This window comes from Polistes fuscatus, unplaced genomic scaffold, assembly GCF_010416935.1.
Source record: "Polistes fuscatus isolate 324 unplaced genomic scaffold, CU_Pfus_HIC Scaffold13, whole genome shotgun sequence".
Lineage (NCBI taxonomy): Eukaryota > Metazoa > Arthropoda > Insecta > Hymenoptera > Vespidae > Polistes > Polistes fuscatus.
In genome coordinates this window covers 4030489-4050498 of record NW_025113031.1, presented here as the reverse complement: position 1 = coordinate 4050498, position 20010 = coordinate 4030489, and the positions used below count along the sequence as shown (strand labels likewise).

The window sequence follows — 20010 nt, the reverse complement described above, 5'->3', positions numbered from 1 at the left end:
ACGAACGAACGTTAACGTTAAGGGGAACGCGAAGAAGAAGAAGAAGAAGAAGAAAAAGAAGAAGAAAATGGCACACGCGTAATTCAATGTAAATTTACAATCTTATTTGCATTCAATACGAGCAACCTCGTTTTCCAACGACGAGAGATCGATACACCGATCCTTCCTTCCGTTTTCAGAATCCGAATGAGTAGAGGGAGAGATAGAGATAGAGGTAAAGAAAGGTAGATAGAAAGATAAATTTATTTATTAACAGACAGAGAGAGAGAGAGAAGAGAGGATAAAACAAAAACTCTTGGAATAGAAAAAGAAAAGTAAAATATTATTTATTATGATAAAGATAGACCACTACGAGGGGGGGACATGTTAATTTAATTATTGTAATATGTAAAACGAGGAAAGAAAGAAAAAGAAGAAGAAGAGACAGAGAAAGGAATAGGATAAAAAAATAAATAAAAATGAGAGAAAGAGATAGATAGATATACCAGCCAGAGACACGAATCTGAGAGAGAAAGGTGTATATATATATTTATTTGTGTGTTCCTTTGGTTCGTTCCCTCTCTTTGGGAGGATGATATCTATTCGGTAAACAGAACAGACAGACAGATGGACAGACAGACAATGATGCTCATCGCTCGATGGACAAAGGCGGCTATTGCGTAAACACTCGAGAAGGACCTGACCCGAGGCGGCGGCGGGTTCGGTTTGGTTCGGTTCGGTTCTTCCTCTTCTACGAGATGAATGCTTTCGTTCATGGTTACTCGAAACGAGTAGTAAGACAGAGATGGTGAACAGACGAGAGGAGAAGTGAGATAAATACGAATAGGAAGATGGATGGATGGATGGATGGATGGATGGATGCATACGCATCCTGCGAAATAGAAAGAGAGAGAAAGAGAAACACACGATACTTATTCTACTTCTTCTTCTTCTTTTATTTTGCTCCAGATTACACGGATAACCGCGTTCGTTTGGTTGCAACAAGGATTCATCCTTGACCGCCCCTCCGGTCCCCCGACCCCCTTTTTCTTTATCTTTCTCTTTCTCTTATACCGGATCCTTTCGTTTCATTCCTCCGTTTCCGATCTATTGTTACTTTGCGAGAAGAGAGTCTCTCTTTCTCTATTTCTCTTTCTCTTTATCTTTCTCTTTCTCTGATCGATAGATCGCCCACGGCCGATACGATTTACTAGATTTCAAATCTACTCTGTGGGAAAGGAATACGTTTCCTTTTTTCTTCTTCTTATTCTTCTTTTCTTCTTTTTCAAATGTTTTCATTCTTCATCTATCGAGAGATAGGGAATATCTATCTATTTGTTGTTATACGAAACAATTGTCAGTTAGGTACACCTTATATCATCTTGGCTAAGGACCGAGAAGATCTTCTAAGGATATTTTTTTTTTTACTTCGAATCTATGAACTGACGACGACAACGACGACGACGACGACGACGACGACGACGCTTCTCTCGAGATTTTCCCGAGCGTTATATACTATTTTATTATTATTATTATTATTATTGTTATTATTATTATATCTCGAGGATTTGTAATTATCCAATTTACAATTATAATAATATTCATTTATACACGATTTACATATATCTCATTTTGAGAGAAGAGAATATAATATTTTAATGTGAATCATGTTGAAAATACTAATTACATGCTCGCGCGATCGAGTAATAAATGGATCATTAGGTAATATCAAAGGATCCATATATATATAATTAAAAAGTGAGAGAAGAAAAAAAAAAATAAAATGTCAACGAAAATAAATAAAAGACCTTTCGACGAGCATTCGTTACCATCAATCGACGAGAAGTCTTTGTGGTGACTATCGAAAAAAACATGACGTGGGCTGCCACCGAAAAAAGCATTTTTATTTAGTCCATTCTCTCGTTCTCTCGTTCTCTCTCACGCTTTCCATCCCTCCCTCCCTCTCTCTCTCTCTCTCTCTCTCTATCAACTTCAAAACTTGAAACGAAGTTTTCTGTTTGGCCAACTTTCAACGGCACGCATTGATCGCACGTTTAACGTACCTACATACACATACGTATACACACGTATACACGCGTATCCACACGTATATACTCGTATATATATATATGTATGTGTATATCTATCTATCTATCCAGGTACGCGTGCATGTGTATTCGAGGTAAAAGATGAACCCTCGGAAAATGCGGACGATTAATTTGGCAACGAGAGTAGCTCGCTTGAAAACAATGAAAAGTTCATATAAACAAGGGTTGAAAAGCCGTTGATATATCCGTCGGGCCAACTTTACGCCTACCAGCTTTCTCTCTCTCTCTCTCTCTCTCTCTTTCTTTCTCTCTCTCTCTCTCTCTTTTTCTCTTTCTCTCTCATACACTTTATGTACTTAACCATTTACCACCAACGAGAATATAATGATAAACTATCTGCTTGAGTCAACACTACACGCGTTTCTGTGTGCTTGAAAAAAAAAAAGAAAAAATAAAAAAGAAAAAGAAGAAAAAAGAAGAAAAAAGAAAGATAAAATAAAAATAAAACATAAAGGGAGAGCTCGAACAACAAATTTTAGTTTTCCACTTACGTACGCGTTTATAGTTAACGCCAAATATTGTTACAAGTTCGCGTTATAACGTTATTTGTTTAATTAATAAATTGTAGATAGCCAAACGCAATGCGATTTAATGTACATGACTTATAGTTTCTTTCATTTATTCGAATAGATTATCGAAATGAAAGCGAAGTTACGTGAAATATAATATTACGCTAGATACTTGTGTTTCTTTGTTTACCAATGTTATAATAATTACGAGAGAAATATACGTATATCGATTATTGAAAAACGATATAAAATTTGATATATATATATATAGAAAGAAATAAAAAAAAAATGAAATTTCTAACGAATGTTACAACGAAATAAAATCATAGCCATCTCTCGAATAAGAATAAATTTAAGGACAATAATCTGAAATAAGATTAGAGATTTCTATTTCATTAAACGGATTAGAAAATGATCCCTACTTTTAGTAAGAATTAAGCAGCTCCAGTTTGTCCGTGTTTTAGGTGCGCAGACGCATTAGAAAGATAGGTATCTAGAATATCCTCGAGAGACTTTGCCAATCGAGGGGAGAGGAAACAAAGACGAGAGATCATAGCTACCAGTGTCGTTCTCTTTCTCATCATCCCATGGGAAAATGAAAGTAACGAATATCCATGAACAACATTTTCCCTTGGGAACAAATTAAAACTCGATACATTATGAGTATTAGAATGATCATTAAGTAAATCTATGTCTCAATGAATTATGTTGATTATTACTACTTCCTGTCCTCTCTCTCTCTCTCTCTCTTTTAATTATTATAAGTTTAGAAAATTTGATAAATTTCGGTTAATATGTTAACTAAGAAAAAAATATTGTACGTTCTCGAAATACGTCCGATTGATTCTGATTTTTTACACGAATTTGATTGAACGCGAACGAAGCAAATTCTAAGAAGACAATTTTGAATTATCAAACATTTCATTTGATTGTCAGTTAAACCAAAAGTATTTTATTCGATAAATGATGAAATATATATTTTTTTCCTACTACGGGTATTTATTCGGGAACGTATTCTATCGTTGTAAAAACAGAATTTGGTGTTAATTGGAAAACAAAATTGTAATCTATAACAATTGTGATATTAGACATTGGATTTTCAAATGGATTAGAATTAATTCGAAATTTGTAATAGATTGGCGATAAATATCTTTGGAACGGTTCAAGCGTATTTGTTAATAATTCGAAATTTGGTGATGAATCATTTAAATGCGTGCTAAATTTTAATATTAAAACATAGAAACCTTATTTATCATTTATGGCTTATGCCGGTGGCCAATACACCATGGGCTGCTGCTGCATTTTGCTTTGCGTTTTACGATTCGACCGAGAGAGAAGCCCCCCCCAGTTGTTGGTAATTCGACTCGATTTTATTTGCACACTATCGATGAATTCCGACGAGGAGGATCGGCAAAACGTTACCGAACGATTAACGTTTGACGCGACTTAAACGACCGATCAAAATATATAAATGATCGTTAAAATTAATTAACAATTCAATCCGAAGGGAAAAAAGGGAGGAGAGAGAGAGAGAGAGAAAAAGATGCGATCGCTTCTAAAGTTCTAATTTGTTCAATACAAATAAATGAACATTAATAACAAACAACTATTATTGATTATTATCTGAGAGAGAGTTAAAATATTAATCAAAGTTATTTTTCCAACGTCTTAGTTTTAATTTTGTCAATACGAATAAAAGAAAATAAATTATAAGCACACGTTAGTTTAATAGTTGTTGTTGATGATGTTTTTCTCATCTAAACGTTAAACTAATTAATATAACAAACAACTATTACTGATTATTATCTAAAAGAGAGTTAAAATGTTACCAACAAAAAAATCCTACCGTGGATAGAAAGAAAAGAAAAGAAAAGAAAGGAAAAGAAAATAAAAGAGATTAGATTTCGGAAGGAAACCGACGTCTTTTCACGATCTCAAAGTACTTAAAAAGTGCTAAGATATCTAAGGTATACCCCTTCTATACAGTGTGATACAAAAGTGAGGACGAATAACGTCGGGGTTTTCATCAAACTTTACCTAGATTCTAAAGCTCGATGTTACTCAGGAATCGTAAGTGGTGGAGGAGGAGGAGGAGGAGGACGAGGGGGAAGAAGAGGAAAGAAGAAAAAGAAAAAAGAAAAAAAAAAAAAGAACAAAACTAGGAACAGTGGTTAGAAGAGCAGGAAGGACAAGAAGATGAAGAGAGAAGAAGAGAGTAGAAGTTAGAAAAAGGGGGAGGGGGAGGGGTACGGGTGGGAGGACGAGGAGGAGGACGACGAGGAGGAGGAGGAGGATGAAAAGGAGGATGAGGTGGAAGAGTTTGAGAGAAGAGAAGCTCGTCGCTTTTCTCTGCAAGACGAAGTAATGAGAGAAAGAGAGAGGGGGAAGGGGGAGAGTAAGATAGAAGAGAGTGGCCAGACTAGACGAAAGTCTAAAAAGCGAAGTAGCTCTAGCAGAGCAGACTCTCACATGTGTTCAACAATAAACGGGCTTGGCCGGAGTACTCGAAAAACTCATCAGTGTTCCTAGATTCGCCTTCTCTCTTTGCTCTCTCTCTCTCTCTCTCTCTTTTTCTTTTTCTCTCTCTTTCTCTCTCTAGCAATGGCTTCGAGTCGCTCCGAAATACGAACAAATTATTCCTTCTTAATGTCGCGGAAAAATGAAGCTTTCGTTTTTCGTCTACGTATCTGTAATTATTATTATTATTATTATTATTATTTTTACTATCCACTGATTTTTATTATCTTTTTATCTTTTATGGTTCTCCGTAAATCAAAAAAGTCGAAATATTATTTTGATGTAATAAACGAAGAACAAGGGGGTAAGAAAAAAAATAAGATTCTTCAACAAGTTCCCGGCCAAGGGGAATAATATATGAAAAGGGCTGAAAGGTTTTTTTATTCATATTTTTTTCTTTTTTTTTGTAAATTTTTCTTTATAACGAAAGAAAAGTAGTCACGAATGTAATAGTGACGTAGTAGTCGGTAATAGGAAGGAGATATATTATAGCGTTATGTAGTAGTAGTATTCTTATTTTGCACGCGGCAAATCGCACTCCTCGAGAGGTTCGTTATCTCAAGAAGATCCTTCATCCCGTTGGATTGCGAACGACAAAGGAATAAATTGTTTTCGAGAAATCTCTCTTGGCTACTGGGATCGGATCTCTTGCTAATAGCGACCATTTTCTATCTTTTCTCTCTCACACACACTTGCACACGTACACGGCGCACCATACATTTACTCTTTTAGATAGAGTGTAGTAGCTGCTGAAGAGAAAAGTTTTGCTGTCTTCTCTCCGGATCTCCGTCCTTCTTCTCTTTCCAAGAGAAAACAGGACCGAATGGGAGAACACCACACACACACACACAGTGAAGCTGCAAGGAGAAGGAAAGAGAGCGAGAGGTAAAATTGTGCATGTGCATCGTTCGCACACGTACGCGTACACATAGAGTAGAAGCTGTGGGTACTACCTCGTTCCTGTGACAAGAAGAGAAAGAGAGAGAGATAGATGGATAGATAGAGATAGATAGACAGATAGATAGAGAGAAAGAGAGAGAGAGAGAGTAAAAGAGGGGCTGGGAGGGAGGGAGGGAGAGATGGAAAAGGGTTGAAAAGAGATGGGGAGACTCTCGAGAGACGAGTAGGTATAGGTGAGGCCTTTGTAGAAGGTCCGATGGGCGTGGTGACTGTGACGGTTTTCGTCCAATGGGAATTCAGGATCCTCCTGGGTAGAAGGACAATATACACCAGGCTACTTTATGTGCGATGGAACCTATCCACCTCTAACGACAAAGAGCGCGAAGTCGAACGTCGAATGCCATCCGGAATAGTCCCGTCGTTGGGTGCAGCCCTCCTCTTATTCCTTCTTTTCCTTCTTTATTTATTTCTTTCTTCTTCTTCTTCTTCTTCTTATTTGTCTTTCTCTTTGGGTTCGATCGGGGAATACGAAAACGACATATGGGATCGTCCATGGGACCTCGTCTTCTTAGATCATCGCATTGATTGACTTGTTTTTTTTTTTTTTACTTTGATAGATTTCAAATCGACATTTTTGTACTCCTATGGCAGCAGGCAATTTTTAGATAAAATTAAATACGAAACGTATCGTCGTGTTATGATCTTGCGATCAATCGCGATTAGAATGTTTTCTAATAGAATTGATTCGATCGATTTCGCGCGGATACATTTTAGTTAGATTAATGAACGGTAGTATGGTTAACAGTATGGTGAAAAAAAAAAAAAATCAATTAAAAGCGAAACGTATCGAGTTATGATCTTACGATCAATCGCGATTAGAATTTTTGTCGTGATTAGAATTGATCGAAATGATTGATTTTGCGGATCAATTTTAGTTGGATTAATGAACATATGGTTAAGTATGGTAAACATGAAAAAGATATCGATCGATCGATCTATCGATCGGTTGATCGATATCGAAATTCACGTACCAAAGAGCATCATGGAAGATGATCCTTCCATTATTCGTAGACAACGAAATCGAACAATGGGAGCTCGTTAGCGGTGCAATTACATACGGTTGCGCGGCGATTATATGATTCCCAACAGCGTTGCAAAGCAATTATACCGAACCATCCTATACATATCGAACGTCCACGATATCACCCAGCCATTTATAAATATAAAACGAAAAAATGTGAAGGACTGATCTTGACAAAGATATTCTTTCTACGTATGCCGATGTAATTAGTGCATCTATCTAATTTCTGCGTGCCTAATTGCTTTCATAATACAGGGATGATGATTTCACTTAAAAAGATGATTTTGCAATTTTAATTACAAATTAACATTCTTTTTTTCTCTCTCTCTTTCTCATTGAGTTTTTGTCTTTTCATATACATATATCGTTAGATCTTTTAGTTCTAACAATAAAACCAATTATTTCTGTATCTCTTAATTCTTTTTTTTCTTTTTTTCGTCCAACGTAATTATTAGTACGTATAATTATTCAATTTGTTTATCATTTATACGTTCTTATTAAAACGAAAATAAATTTTCCTTTCTTTTTGAATAATAATGTAAATATATTTAACTCGGGTTTGTATTCCCGTTATATGTGTGATATTTGATAATTAATCTGTTTAAATTGAATTTAATTAGTATACGTATACGTGTGTTTTACTTCAAAATGATATTTTATATATTTTCCTTTTTTATCTTTTTTCTTTTTTTTACCGTGATTTTGTATATACATTAATTATAACGAAACATACAACTACTTTCCTTTATCTATTTTTCATATATTTTTTTTTTAAATACCGGTAATATATTTTATTATTTTATTTCTCATATACTTTTGACTAAAATCTAATCCTTACGTTTATCTATATAAATTCATTAGAGAAAAATATATATATATATATTCAAATCGAAACATCAATTTAAGGTCAGACATTTGACTTATATCTTTTTTTCTTTTTTCTTTTTCCAATCACACCATTGTATTAATTCAAACTATGTCTCTAATGGAAATTGAAAAGGTATTGCCACCCACGATGAAATTCGATCGACATCGTAGCGACAACGACATCGAAACAGGAAGGAAAAAGACACGAATCGAAGAAACAGAAAGAAAGAAAGAAAGAAAGAAAGAGAAATGGCTGCTGACTGTGTGTAATGGTGGATGGAAAAAGAGGATGAGAATGAGGATGAGGAAAAGAGCAAAAACCAGAGAGAGAGAGAGAGAGAGAGAGAGGGAGGGAGAGAGAGGGAGGAGGGAGGGAGGGGGAGGTGGAAAGAGGAGGAATCCGGTACCTACTGACGGTGGTCTCATTAAATGCAACCTCGTAACGCGACTACGTAATGAGAATCGGTTAATTAGTGCCGAGATGTGGGGGTGGCTTCGCCTACACCTAGAATGCATCTCACCGTGCATGTTCTTCTTCTTCTTCTTATTCTTCTTAGTCTTTCCTTACGTGTGTTTTAATGTGATTAAGATAAAAAGTTGAAATAAAATTGCGGAAGAAGAATAGAGAAAGAGGGAGAGAGAGAGAGAGAGAGTAGAGTGGGATGATGATAATGACGTTAACGCAAAAAATTAACTAGAAAGAGATAGAAATTGCGGGTCAGAGATTGATGGATAATATATTACAAATAAAAATATTAGACAATCAAATATATACAATGTGCATAATAACAATAGAGATGGGAGAGAAGAGACGTTAATGCGGGAGCAAATAGAAAGAAAGAAAGAAAGAAAGAAAGAAAATGCGAGGATGTAAATGCAGAAACAAAATAGTTGGAGAAAGATAAAAAATATTCAGGTAGCAAGTAGAAATAGAAGGAAAGAAAGAAATGAAGGAAGAATGAAAATGGGGTTGATAGGAGCTTCTATCATGTGACTAAAGTGCATATATGATGCAGTTAGAGCGAGAGAGGGACAGGTAGGGGGGAGGAGAGCGAGCGAGAGAGAGAGAAAAAAAGGAAAAGTAGAAAAAAGGAAAAAAAAAAAAAGAATCTTCGTGGTCGCAGGCGGATGCAACGCGACATCGAGGAGACGTCCTCGAGGACAATGGAAATTAAAAATGCGCTTGGAAAGTAGAAAGCACGAGAAAGGAGGTGAGAGTATTCGGAGTTTCGCGTTCCGATCGTTTTCCACGGTAGATTTATATACTCTATTTTTCTTCTTCTTCTTCTTCTTTTTCTTTATTAGTATAGTTGTCGAGAGAGAGAGAAAGAGAGAGAGAGAGAGAGAAAGAGAGAGAGAGAGCGAACAATACCGGGTTGCATCGATGCGAGCCCTACGACTACGATGTTTTCACGTTTACGTGCTGCAACCGGAAGAAGTACCGAGAAAAGGGATAGAAAAATATAGAGAAAAAGAGAGACATTGCAAACACGAGAAATGATCCTCCTCTAGGTCGAGATATTTTTCTGTCTCTTTTTATTTGTCTTATTTATCTTCTTCTTCTTCTACTTCTTCTTGAATTTTCTATCCCCGTTCTTTCTCTTTTCCCTTAATCCCCATCCTTTCTGTCTACGAGTTTCCCCCCGCCCCCCCTTTAATACTACTATCCGACTTCCGTTTCTTCTATTTGCTGCTAGTTCATGTTTGTCCTTCCGTTCCTATCCGATCGATAATAACATTTTGTTATTTCTATCATAATATGTGGATTAATAAAATCAAATCAGATTTCTCAGTTAGAAAAATGAAATGTTCTAATAATATTATGTCTAACAGAGATAACGCGTGACGTCTGATTAATTGGTCAAAATAAAGTGTAATATCGGCACTCGGTGTCTGCACGTAATTAAACTAACAAATGATTTTGCCAATTAGAGTTTTGAGTCAATAAAACAAACTTGCCATTTCACTGGCATCGCGTTCTTCGGTTCAAACTCGCTCACTACTCACTTCTCGAACTTTCAAAAATGTTAATGAGATTCTTCTCGGTCTTCTTTCGTTTCGATCAATTCTATAATACCTACTAGCTACATCTATGTACTATTTAGTAGTTAGATAACGATATTCGATTTGAATTTGATGGGGCGAACGTAATCCTTCGTTATGCGTGAAATCCTATTACGTTCTATTTATATCCCAATACTCGTTTTAATCAATTTATTAACGAATAAACGAAATATCTTATCTCGATGCAAGATAATTTGATAATACGATTTTTCTTTTCTTCTTTTATCTTTGTTTTACTTTTAACGATTTAAAATGAAAAAAAAAAAGAATAAAATAAATACGTAATTTTGAAATGAAATAAATGATAATTAATTACAATGAAATAAAACAAAAATGTTTCGAAGAATAATTTTGTTCTAATTCTTTTCAAAAATAATTACGAATTTACACGCGCGAGTTAAACATAATTTCTATGACACCCGTTAGAAAGGGTTCGTGTCTCGAATAACTCGAGAGCTTGAGCCGAACAAGTTTCCTCCTTATTCTGGTAGAGGGTGCCACGGGTTCCGAACTTGAATTTCTACCAAGAGAATTTCGATATGGCGGGCTATTTAAACATTATTCTAATAATAAAAACTAAACTCAATGGAGATCGGTTTTGTTTAAAAAATAATTACCGTGTAAATTATGGGACAAAATTGAGCGACGTAAAACGCGAAGAAAACCGAAAATAATTCCTTCTATGCCCGAGAGCCATTTATTACAAAAAAAAAAGAAAAAAAATAGAAAGAGAAACAAAAAAGCAAAGAAAAAAAACTTATACCTAATATATTATTAAACTTAATTTTCTTTTTTTTTCTTTTTCTCACCTAAACGGATATGTATCGTTCGGAATCTAATTACAATAATCTAAAAATTAATATTATTTTTTACTAGTTGTTTATATATATATATATATAAAAGAGTAAAGTTTAAGTAATACTCAGAGAAATAATAGTTGATTTGAAAATTTTCGAGTGTCAGAGGCATCTCGTTGATCGTAGGCGGTAGCTAACTTGCCACTGGTAATTAAGACAATTAACGGTCATTAATTAGCATTTGCTTGCATCTAGAAAGAAGAAAAAAAGAGAGAGAGAGAGAGAAAGAAAAAGAGAATAAAAAGAAATAGAACATTTCCTGCAAAGTAAACATTTTCTTGTTAATACTATTGCTTTAAACTTTCGTTTCCTTAAATTCTCTTCTTTCTTTGATCGTAGGAACGTTTAAGAATTTTCTCACCCTATTATAATACATTATTTCAACACACTCGATTATATGAATACGTTTTAATAATGAAATAAAAATTAATAATATTTTCTTACTAATACACTAAAAAGATAGAAAGAGATAAAACGATTATCTAGAGAAAGAAAAAGAAAGAAAAAGAAAGAGAGAGAGAGATCGTATGGAAAATAAAATAATAAGAGAACCGAGTCATTATCGGAAGAACATATCATTAATCAATAATATATAGGAAGAAAGGATATAACGATTATATCAGCAAGTTAAATAAAATAAATCAAGAGAAACGTATAAAAAATAACGTATAAAGGAATAGTGTGTGAAAGGAAGAAGAGAAGTGTAGAAGAACGGAAAGGACATGGCTGCGTGTAAATACGTGTATGTAACCACGCAGAAAGAAAGAGAGAAAGAGAGAAAGAGAGAGAGAGAGAGAGAGAGAGAGAGAGAAAGAGCAAGGGTGAACCACGAGCGGTTTCTTTGATCTTACTCACACGCTCCGCTAGAAAAAGACATACACATTCTCATAGAGTATAGAGAACACGTTCTCTCTCTCTCTCTCTCCCTCACACAACACTCATACAACACGCATACAGATAGGTACACAAACACAGGTATAAATTTCGGTAGAATTCGCATCGGTTCTATGCCTATCTTCCGCAATGTTCCAATACATATTCATGATCGGTGGAACCCACATACACAATGTTATTTCTAACGAATAAGAAAATAGAAAGATAGAAGAAGACAGACGTATATATATATATAGTAAAAGAAGGACAGCAGTAGCCAGAGCAAGTAAAGCACCTTTTGTTTAACTTCGTGTGCACGCATATTGTGCGTATGCATGCTATAAATTCGTATACCATTATGAATGTATTTGTAAGTATGTGCGCGTATGTGATAGGGGAAGTGCATATGCAGCTTAGAATGCATAGGAGAAGTTTCTGCACTTAACTAAGCGGCTCGACTACTGATCGTTTTATCTCTCTCTCTCTCTCTTTCTCTCTCACTCTTCCTCATTGCTTTGAACCCTTTTCTTCTTATTTATTTAAGAAAGATAAAGAAAGAGAATGTCTATCTCGTTCTTCTTCCTACGGTCTTTGAGAGCATCCAAGTACTGTTTCTACTTTAAAAGGTAAAAGAAAAAGTCTTAAGAAGCTCGAGTATGTGTATTAAATATATAACACGTTTATAGTGTTTCATTAATTCTTATAATAACTAAGAATGTTTATATATGTGTTCTCTCTTTCCATATCTTTTTTTATTATTAATAAATATTTTATAATTAATTTTTACAAAAAAGAAAAGAAAAAAAAAAATTATTTCACAGAAATATCTATGTATTTATCTAAATATATTTAGGGAGAATTTCAGGTGTTCATTTAAAATCATGCTAAAGGATTAAACTCTATTCGATGCTTTGACACGGTGGTTCGATTACACAGATTTAATCGCAATTCGATTTTCAATTCGATATGGGACTTCGGAATGAAAGATCGCTTTTTAGCCGTCTATCTGCGAGCGAAAGTTAACAGCGGTTTCAAATTTGTTAACTATATGGCGTTGAATAGAAAACATTTTGGGATTTTGTAGAGGTTTCGTGGAAAACAAAAAATCAAGATAAAATAAAATAAAATAAAATAAAATAAAATAAAATATACATATTATATAAAAGAGAGAAAGGGGGGAAAAATAAACATTTTCAAACTGACCAATTTGTTTGCACCCCCCAAAAAAAGGAGAGAGAAAGAGAGAGAATCGATCAACGTAAATATTGCCAATTGGATGAAAAGTAAGAATACCGTTTTCCTGTTTTCTTTTTTTTCTTTTTTTTTTTGTAATCCTGAAACGTTTGCCAACAAAATATATCTCAATCCTAATTGAAAATGATATAAAATATATTATATAAAATCGTAAATATTGTAACTTTAGCATAAGAACGTATCGTAAGTAATCCCCATGAGATGCATCGACGCGTATAGGAGAAAGATAAGAAAGGAACTTTGAAAATGCGTTCGCGGAAAGGAAGTTCCATTGGTGGCTACTACTCGATCAAAGGATCTCAGAGGAAAAGAAGAGATAGGGAAGAAGAAGAGGAGGAAAAAGAGGAGGAGAAGGAAGAAGAGAGGGGTCCGTATAAAAGAAGGATCACGAAGGAGCTGGAGAACGTTCTGGACCACCCGAGAGAGAAGTTCAGAAGTGGTTGGGAAGCTGCGGCGCCCAGCGTGACTTTGGGGGGGTCTCTTATCTTTCCTTTCTTAACCTGGACCATTCCCACTATCTTTATCTCTCCCCCCACTCTCTCTCTTTCTTTATTTATTTCTCTATTTAAACATTTATATTAATTTTTGACTGAGATACCATTCTATAATATAATATATATCTTGTTTTCGACTATAACCCAATTGAAATGACAATGTATCGATTATGAACGAATATCGCACTGGTCGGTCCACTTAGCATTATTTTCAATATTTTTTCTTTTTTTTTTAATTACAATTACTAAACAAACATGTGGAATAATAATGAATGAAAATAAATCAATCTCTCGAATTAGCATTCCAAGAAATTCTTTTCTCACAATCAGCTAAATGTTCCTCTAACGGAATTCGTACGAAAGATTCGCGAAACTATCCAAAAGAAAGAGAAAGAAATAGAGAAAGAGAGAAGAACAGAGAGAGAGAGAGAGAGAGGAGAGAGAGAAAGAGATCGAAGAACAGTAGCCCTGGAATGGTGCAGGGCTACCCGCAGAGCACGGTTACTTGCTGTGGCAGCTTCGCGAAGGAAAAGACAAAGGAGGGCCCACGCTTTCATCCATGCCGACATTAAGGTACCTACCGTATACGCTCTTTTGCGACACAATAAGGTCCGCATGCGGGTCCAACGGATCTCACGTCTTCCACCTATATACGCATACGCTTTTCTTTACAATAAGAGAGACTCTCTCTCTCTCTCTTCCTACCTCTCCCTCTTTCTTTCTGTTAAATTTTTTCTCTCTCCCTCTCTGTTTTACTTCGTTTTTATTTTGTTCTCTTTCATCCCTCTCTCTCTCTCTCTCTCTCTCTCATGAGAGATATTTTATCATCCGATAATAGCGTTAAATTAACATGAAGAGAGAAATAGAGTAAAGATTGGAATACTCATGTATACGTGTGCGTATACGTGTGTGTGTGTATATGCGCCGCACGTATATTAGTTGAACAGCTCGTTTATGAAGTTTCGCGACGATAAACCGCAGCTAGGAAAATTGCCGAACAAGCGACGCCCAGCGAATAATTGATTATGTGGGAGACGATGGTTAATGGGGGCCAATAATTTATAAATCGATCCGATATACCTATAGAATATGGAATACCGATAGAAAATGTGTTTCTTCCTTAGGTGAATTAAAAAAATATGGTCAAGTGCTTGGAATATTTTCTATCTTTTAATAAAAAAACAAAAAATAGAAAAAAAACAAAATAGAGAGAAATTAATCTTTAAATAATAATAAAAATATAATACGCGCCTGCGCGAAAAGAGACGAAATAATAGAAAATTAATAAATAATAACATATTCTCGGAAATGTTTAAAGATAGACAGAGAGAAAAGCGATTGCATGCTGAAGCTACAAAATGGCGACGACTCGAAGACTATAGGAGACAATGTATAATTCCACGTTCACCGATAATTATTATGACTTTCCAAGTTCCCTTGGTCGTACAATGGGCACTCTCCCCTCCCCCTCCCATTCCCCCTACCTACTTTTTGCTACCGGTTATATTTCGAAGTTCTCCTCCCTCGCGAGAGCGGCACCAGGTAAAACGGCCTTTCTTCTCTTTCTCTTCGTCCTTCCCGACGTCTTCACTCGACAAAGACGACGACTAAGACGACGACGACGACGACAACGACGACAACGATGTTCGCCAGTAATAATAAAGTGACATTAGCGAGCATGCGATCCCGCGATAAACTTTCCAAATTTATTCCTCTTACCCTCTCGATGTCGTCGTTGTTTCCCTTACTATTTGTAGCTAGCCAACTGCCATCAGCTAAATTCGTCACGAGCTTTTTAACAATGTCTCTCATTTGTTATCGAATTTATACACGCGAGAGAGAGAGAGAGAATTGTTTCTCTTTATTTTTCTTTTTTTTTTTTATATTATATACAATTACAATATGAAAATCTTTTTCCAATAAGAATCAATAATTTTTCGTGCCGAAAAAAGTTGATTAGAAAATTATATTAAAAGATACCTGGAGAAAAATTTCAACTCTTTTTCTTCGAATTAAAAAATTACAAAAATTTCCTACCATAAGAGCTGATAAAACAGGAATCTACAAATAAGTTATATACTCTCTCTCTCTCTCTCTCTCTCTCTTTCTTTTTTTCTCTTATCGTATTACATAAAATGTCAAACGGTAGGATTATTATTCAAGAAGGAAAGGGAACTAATTGGATTCGAATTAATTTGAGTAGGAAAAAAGGAGAGTAAGGACTCGTGGCCTCTTTTTACAGAAAGGGGGTGATGGTGGGTAGAAAGGGGAAGGGGGAAAAGGAGGAGGAGGAGGAGGAGGAGGAGGAAAGTAAGCGATAAATCTCGCGACACCCCTACTCGTCGAGCGAGAATCTTATCGATTAAACTACCAGAGTCTCGCGGATGGGAAAGAAAGATTTTCCATTCTTCCTCGAGCACCTAATTTATGCGACCTCTCAAACATCGTCGTCGTAGTCGTCGTCGTCGTCGTCGACGTCGACGTCGTCATCGTCGTCTCCCCGTTTGCCTAAGTTTACAATTTCGCGGCTAGCAGTACCACTCGACCTCAGACAGAGCGTGACGGTGGCCGGGTTTTAAAGCATAAAAGAAATTATAAGCTGGTAAAAAAAAAAAAAGGAAGAAAAAAAAAAAAAAGAAAAAGGAGAAGGATAACGCGGCCTCGAGCTATGGTGACACAGTTATACCTAAGTACCTGTGCCTACAATCGGTCGTACCACGAACGAGGGTGCTCTTTCCTCCTTATTTCCCTATTTCCACTCTCGTTTATCTAATTATCAAAATTGTATCATTCACCACAAAAATAGGTGTATATATTTCAGTGTCAACTTCCAGGAAATGAAAATAAATTGTATTTAAGTGTAGGTAGGTACCAGCCAGTACCTACCATATTTTTCTAATTTATATCTATCGTCTTATATTAACATTTATTATCCTTCTGATATTTACTTTACATTCTATAATGGTTCCTAATATTTGAATCTTATCATATCTTACCTTAAGATACACTAATCCTTGTAATATTACTTTAATATTGTATTAAATCTATCATTTTCTAAACATCATATTCTTCGTTCCCCCTACCTCCTTTAATAAACATTATATCATCTAATATATTTTTTTAAAAGGAAGTTTCACTTTTGTTCGACAATACTGACTAATTTAATATATATAATTACTATGAAAATAATATCTAAACAATTTAATAAATAAAAATAATTGTTTGATACAAGAAATTCACTGAATGACTGCGATTTAGATTTATATATATATATATATAAATAAAAAAGATAGAAAAAAAATACATTGCAAATAGGAGGAAGAGAGAGTAAAACACGCAAATTTGACGTTAACGTCAGGGAGCGTTTAATTTGACGTGAGCCTCGAAATGGCACGCGATCGTTTGCCTCCCGAATGTTTGCAATGCTCCAGACTCCTCCTCGTTGTGAACGCTGCGTGTTCGACAGATTAAATTTCGAACCATTATTGCACCATAGCGATTTCGTTGGTTCGATCACGTATCGTTTACATGATTTTCATCTATTCTATACTATTACAAATATTCTACATGTCTATATACGTTCCTTCCTGTAAACTTTTCTAATATTATTTAACATAAATAAATAATGAAACAAACTCTATGTATTTGGCCATATCATTTAAAATAATGCACTTGGTACATATAAACAATATAAACGCATAATAAATTTATAGAATATTGTAATATTGGTAGATTACGTATCGACGTGAAATAATAATAATAAAAAAAGAGGAATTATTAAATAAAATATCATTACTTTAATCGATTAACAAATACTAGTAAATAATTGAATGAGAAAAATTCAATAAGTATGGTATACTTTGGTGATGTTCACGAACTGGTACCATGACGCATATCTTTAAATGAAGTCTACTATAATTATTTAGAAATTGCGCGAAATCAGACAACAATTAGTGGCATGCATGCACGATGTAGGCAAACTCGAAATTACCAAGAGTTGGTACATAAGGGTCACCATTAACAGCAAAAACAAATGGTTTAATAATTCAAGTTAATATGAGAGAGAGAAAGAGAGAAGGAAAATGCCTACCTAATTGGACAATAGTTTTCTTTGCTCAAGAACGAAAGAGCTTATTAATTGACAAGACAATTATGAATCTACATCTTTTTAATTATACTCTTGTCTTTTCTAATTCAAATATAAAACAATTTATAGTGTTATTTGATTTTCTATGGTATATTTAATAATTATGTTAATAAAATCATTAAATGAAAACTGTAAATGTTGAATTGTGAAATTTGACAAGTAAAAGTTAATGAAATTTGTAAAATTTAATCAAATATTAAAGAAATTTCTATTTCAAATAGCTAAGAATAGCAAAAATTAGTTTCATTTTTTGTTAAGAATATAAGCGCTTAGAATATTGACTCACCAACAAATCTGGTTTGCCAAGCCAATGCGCTGCAAAGAAGAGCTAAGGTTTTCCCGCTTCCGGTAGGACTTTCGATCAAACAGTTAGTCGAATTCGTACAATTTTTAATGACCTAAGATAAGAATAGTAATTATATTAATTGAGTTGTTATTTTATAAATTGAAGAGATATCAATATCAAGAATAAACTTACTATTCTCATAACAGATTTTTGAGCATCATATGGCTCCACTGGAAATGTCACTTTAACACCGGCAATGAGATACTCGTTATTCATTTCATTTAATAATATGCATTGATCTTTGTAATTTTTCCAACCAGCAGGTAAATTGAACGTTGATAGAGTGGACGTTGACAAAATAGATTTTGTCAAAGTGGATGTTGTCAAATCATCTTTATTAATCTGTTCTAGAAATGAACTATGATTATATGTTTCTTCGCTTTGCAAAGCTGAATCTTTGCTAAAAGAGTCTTTGCATAAATCTAAAAATTCGATTTTTTTTTTCCTTTGGAATTTAAATGAATCCATTCTGTAACAATATTTTCATGGTAGATTGGATGTTGATGAAGCGAACGTTAACGGAGTGAATGTTTTTATTTACCTATCTTTACCGTTTTTAAATTTCCTTTGCGGATTTGCTTCACATATTTTGGGCTTTTTTGATGCTGATTTAAATCCAGTACTATAAAAAGTTGGAGATTTGGCTCTACTTTTACTTACTTCTTTATTATGTTCAACATTTTCTGTACAGGTTTCTTCGGAAGGCTTGTATATGCTAGTTTTTTTTATTTGTTTTTTAATGGTAGAGCGTTGAGTAAATTCATAGTCTATATCACTACTTGTACCAGGCATGCTTTCTTGTATCGATGAATCTTCCAAAATGATATCTGTCATCCCTTTTGGAAAGTCTTTTTCTTTAGTACTTTTGCTTGGATCATTTTTGACAGGATGTTCTGGAGATGCACAGCGGTGAGTATATGTTTCTTTGCTTTGCGAAGCAAAGTCTTTGGTGAAAGAATTCTCGCAAAAATTTATAGAAATATTTTCCTTTTTTATTTGGGATTTCGATGAATCCATTCTATAACAACATATCCATAGATAACATTTACTTACATACAGTTTAATATCAAAAATTTCAAAACTAACCTCTATTTAATATATAATACAAACAGATGATAGGTAACACTTTAACTTTCTTTGATTCTTCACTTTTTATCTGTTATCAGCGTTTAATTTATAATTTATATAAAAAATCAAATACGTGATATAAAATAATGATAAAATATATGATTAAAATAAAAGACTTATAATAAGCCGGTTTTATCGCGCCACTGTTCTCGAATCAGACACGTTTTTCGTGTAAACAAACACACACGTTGCGTCAAAAATTACATACTACTTTGAGGAATCGATTATCGACAATTATTAAAAGTTATTATTATTGTTCAAATGTTTATAAGATTTTCCAATTATTGGAAAATTATTCTAATTACTGTAATTAAATAGCACGACATGAAGTTATACGAAACAATAGCAATGTTAAAGAAAAATATGCGAATATCGTTTTTGTTATTTGAACCGATGATCACGTGACTATTTGGCAAGCTTCCTATTGGTCATAGGTTATTTACTGCAAGTATTATTCAGTACCGTACCTATTTTTGTATCCTTACATTAGAGTTGTATTACATGAATTTTTTATTTTATTAATACTATAACATACGACAAATATAATCGATATTCTTTCGTCTAACGTCGAAAAACTGTAAGATTATTTTCACGATCATTCGATTTTGATGCAAGTGCATTAAATAAGAATGTTCATTTTGGATTATCTATCATTGAAAAGATACCAAGAAGATCGTGGGTCTTTCGAAAAAATTCCGCTTTATTTCGGGGATTTATGTTTCTTAACGCTACGAAGGATTATAAAATAAAGAAGAAAAGACAAATTCGGATTCAAGCTCTTGGAGTTTGGTGGAGCCGGTAGTCACATCAAAGGAGTAAGAGAATTTAAAACCCATATCGCGTGCGTGTGTCTGGAATAAGGAATGTTATATTAGCCGCGCGCGTC

General features: G+C 34.3%; 1 protein-coding gene across 2 annotated transcripts in view; it reads right to left on the bottom strand.

Moving 5' to 3' along the window:
• Positions 1-19396, bottom strand: part of LOC122513992 (Fanconi anemia group J protein-like) — a 44536-nt gene extending 25140 nt beyond the window's left edge. For both annotated transcript variants that reach the window (XM_043630567.1, XM_043630568.1), the window contains exons 1-4: positions 19083-19396; positions 18538-19014; positions 18129-18465; positions 17937-18048 (exon numbers count right to left, since the gene is read on the bottom strand). In XM_043630567.1, coding sequence (XP_043486502.1) covers positions 17937-18048; positions 18129-18465; positions 18538-19013 — 925 coding nt within the window. In that variant the 5' untranslated portion in view covers position 19014; positions 19083-19396. The remainder of the gene's footprint in view (positions 1-17936; positions 18049-18128; positions 18466-18537; positions 19015-19082) is intronic.
• Between the last annotated feature and the right edge of the window lie 614 nt (positions 19397-20010).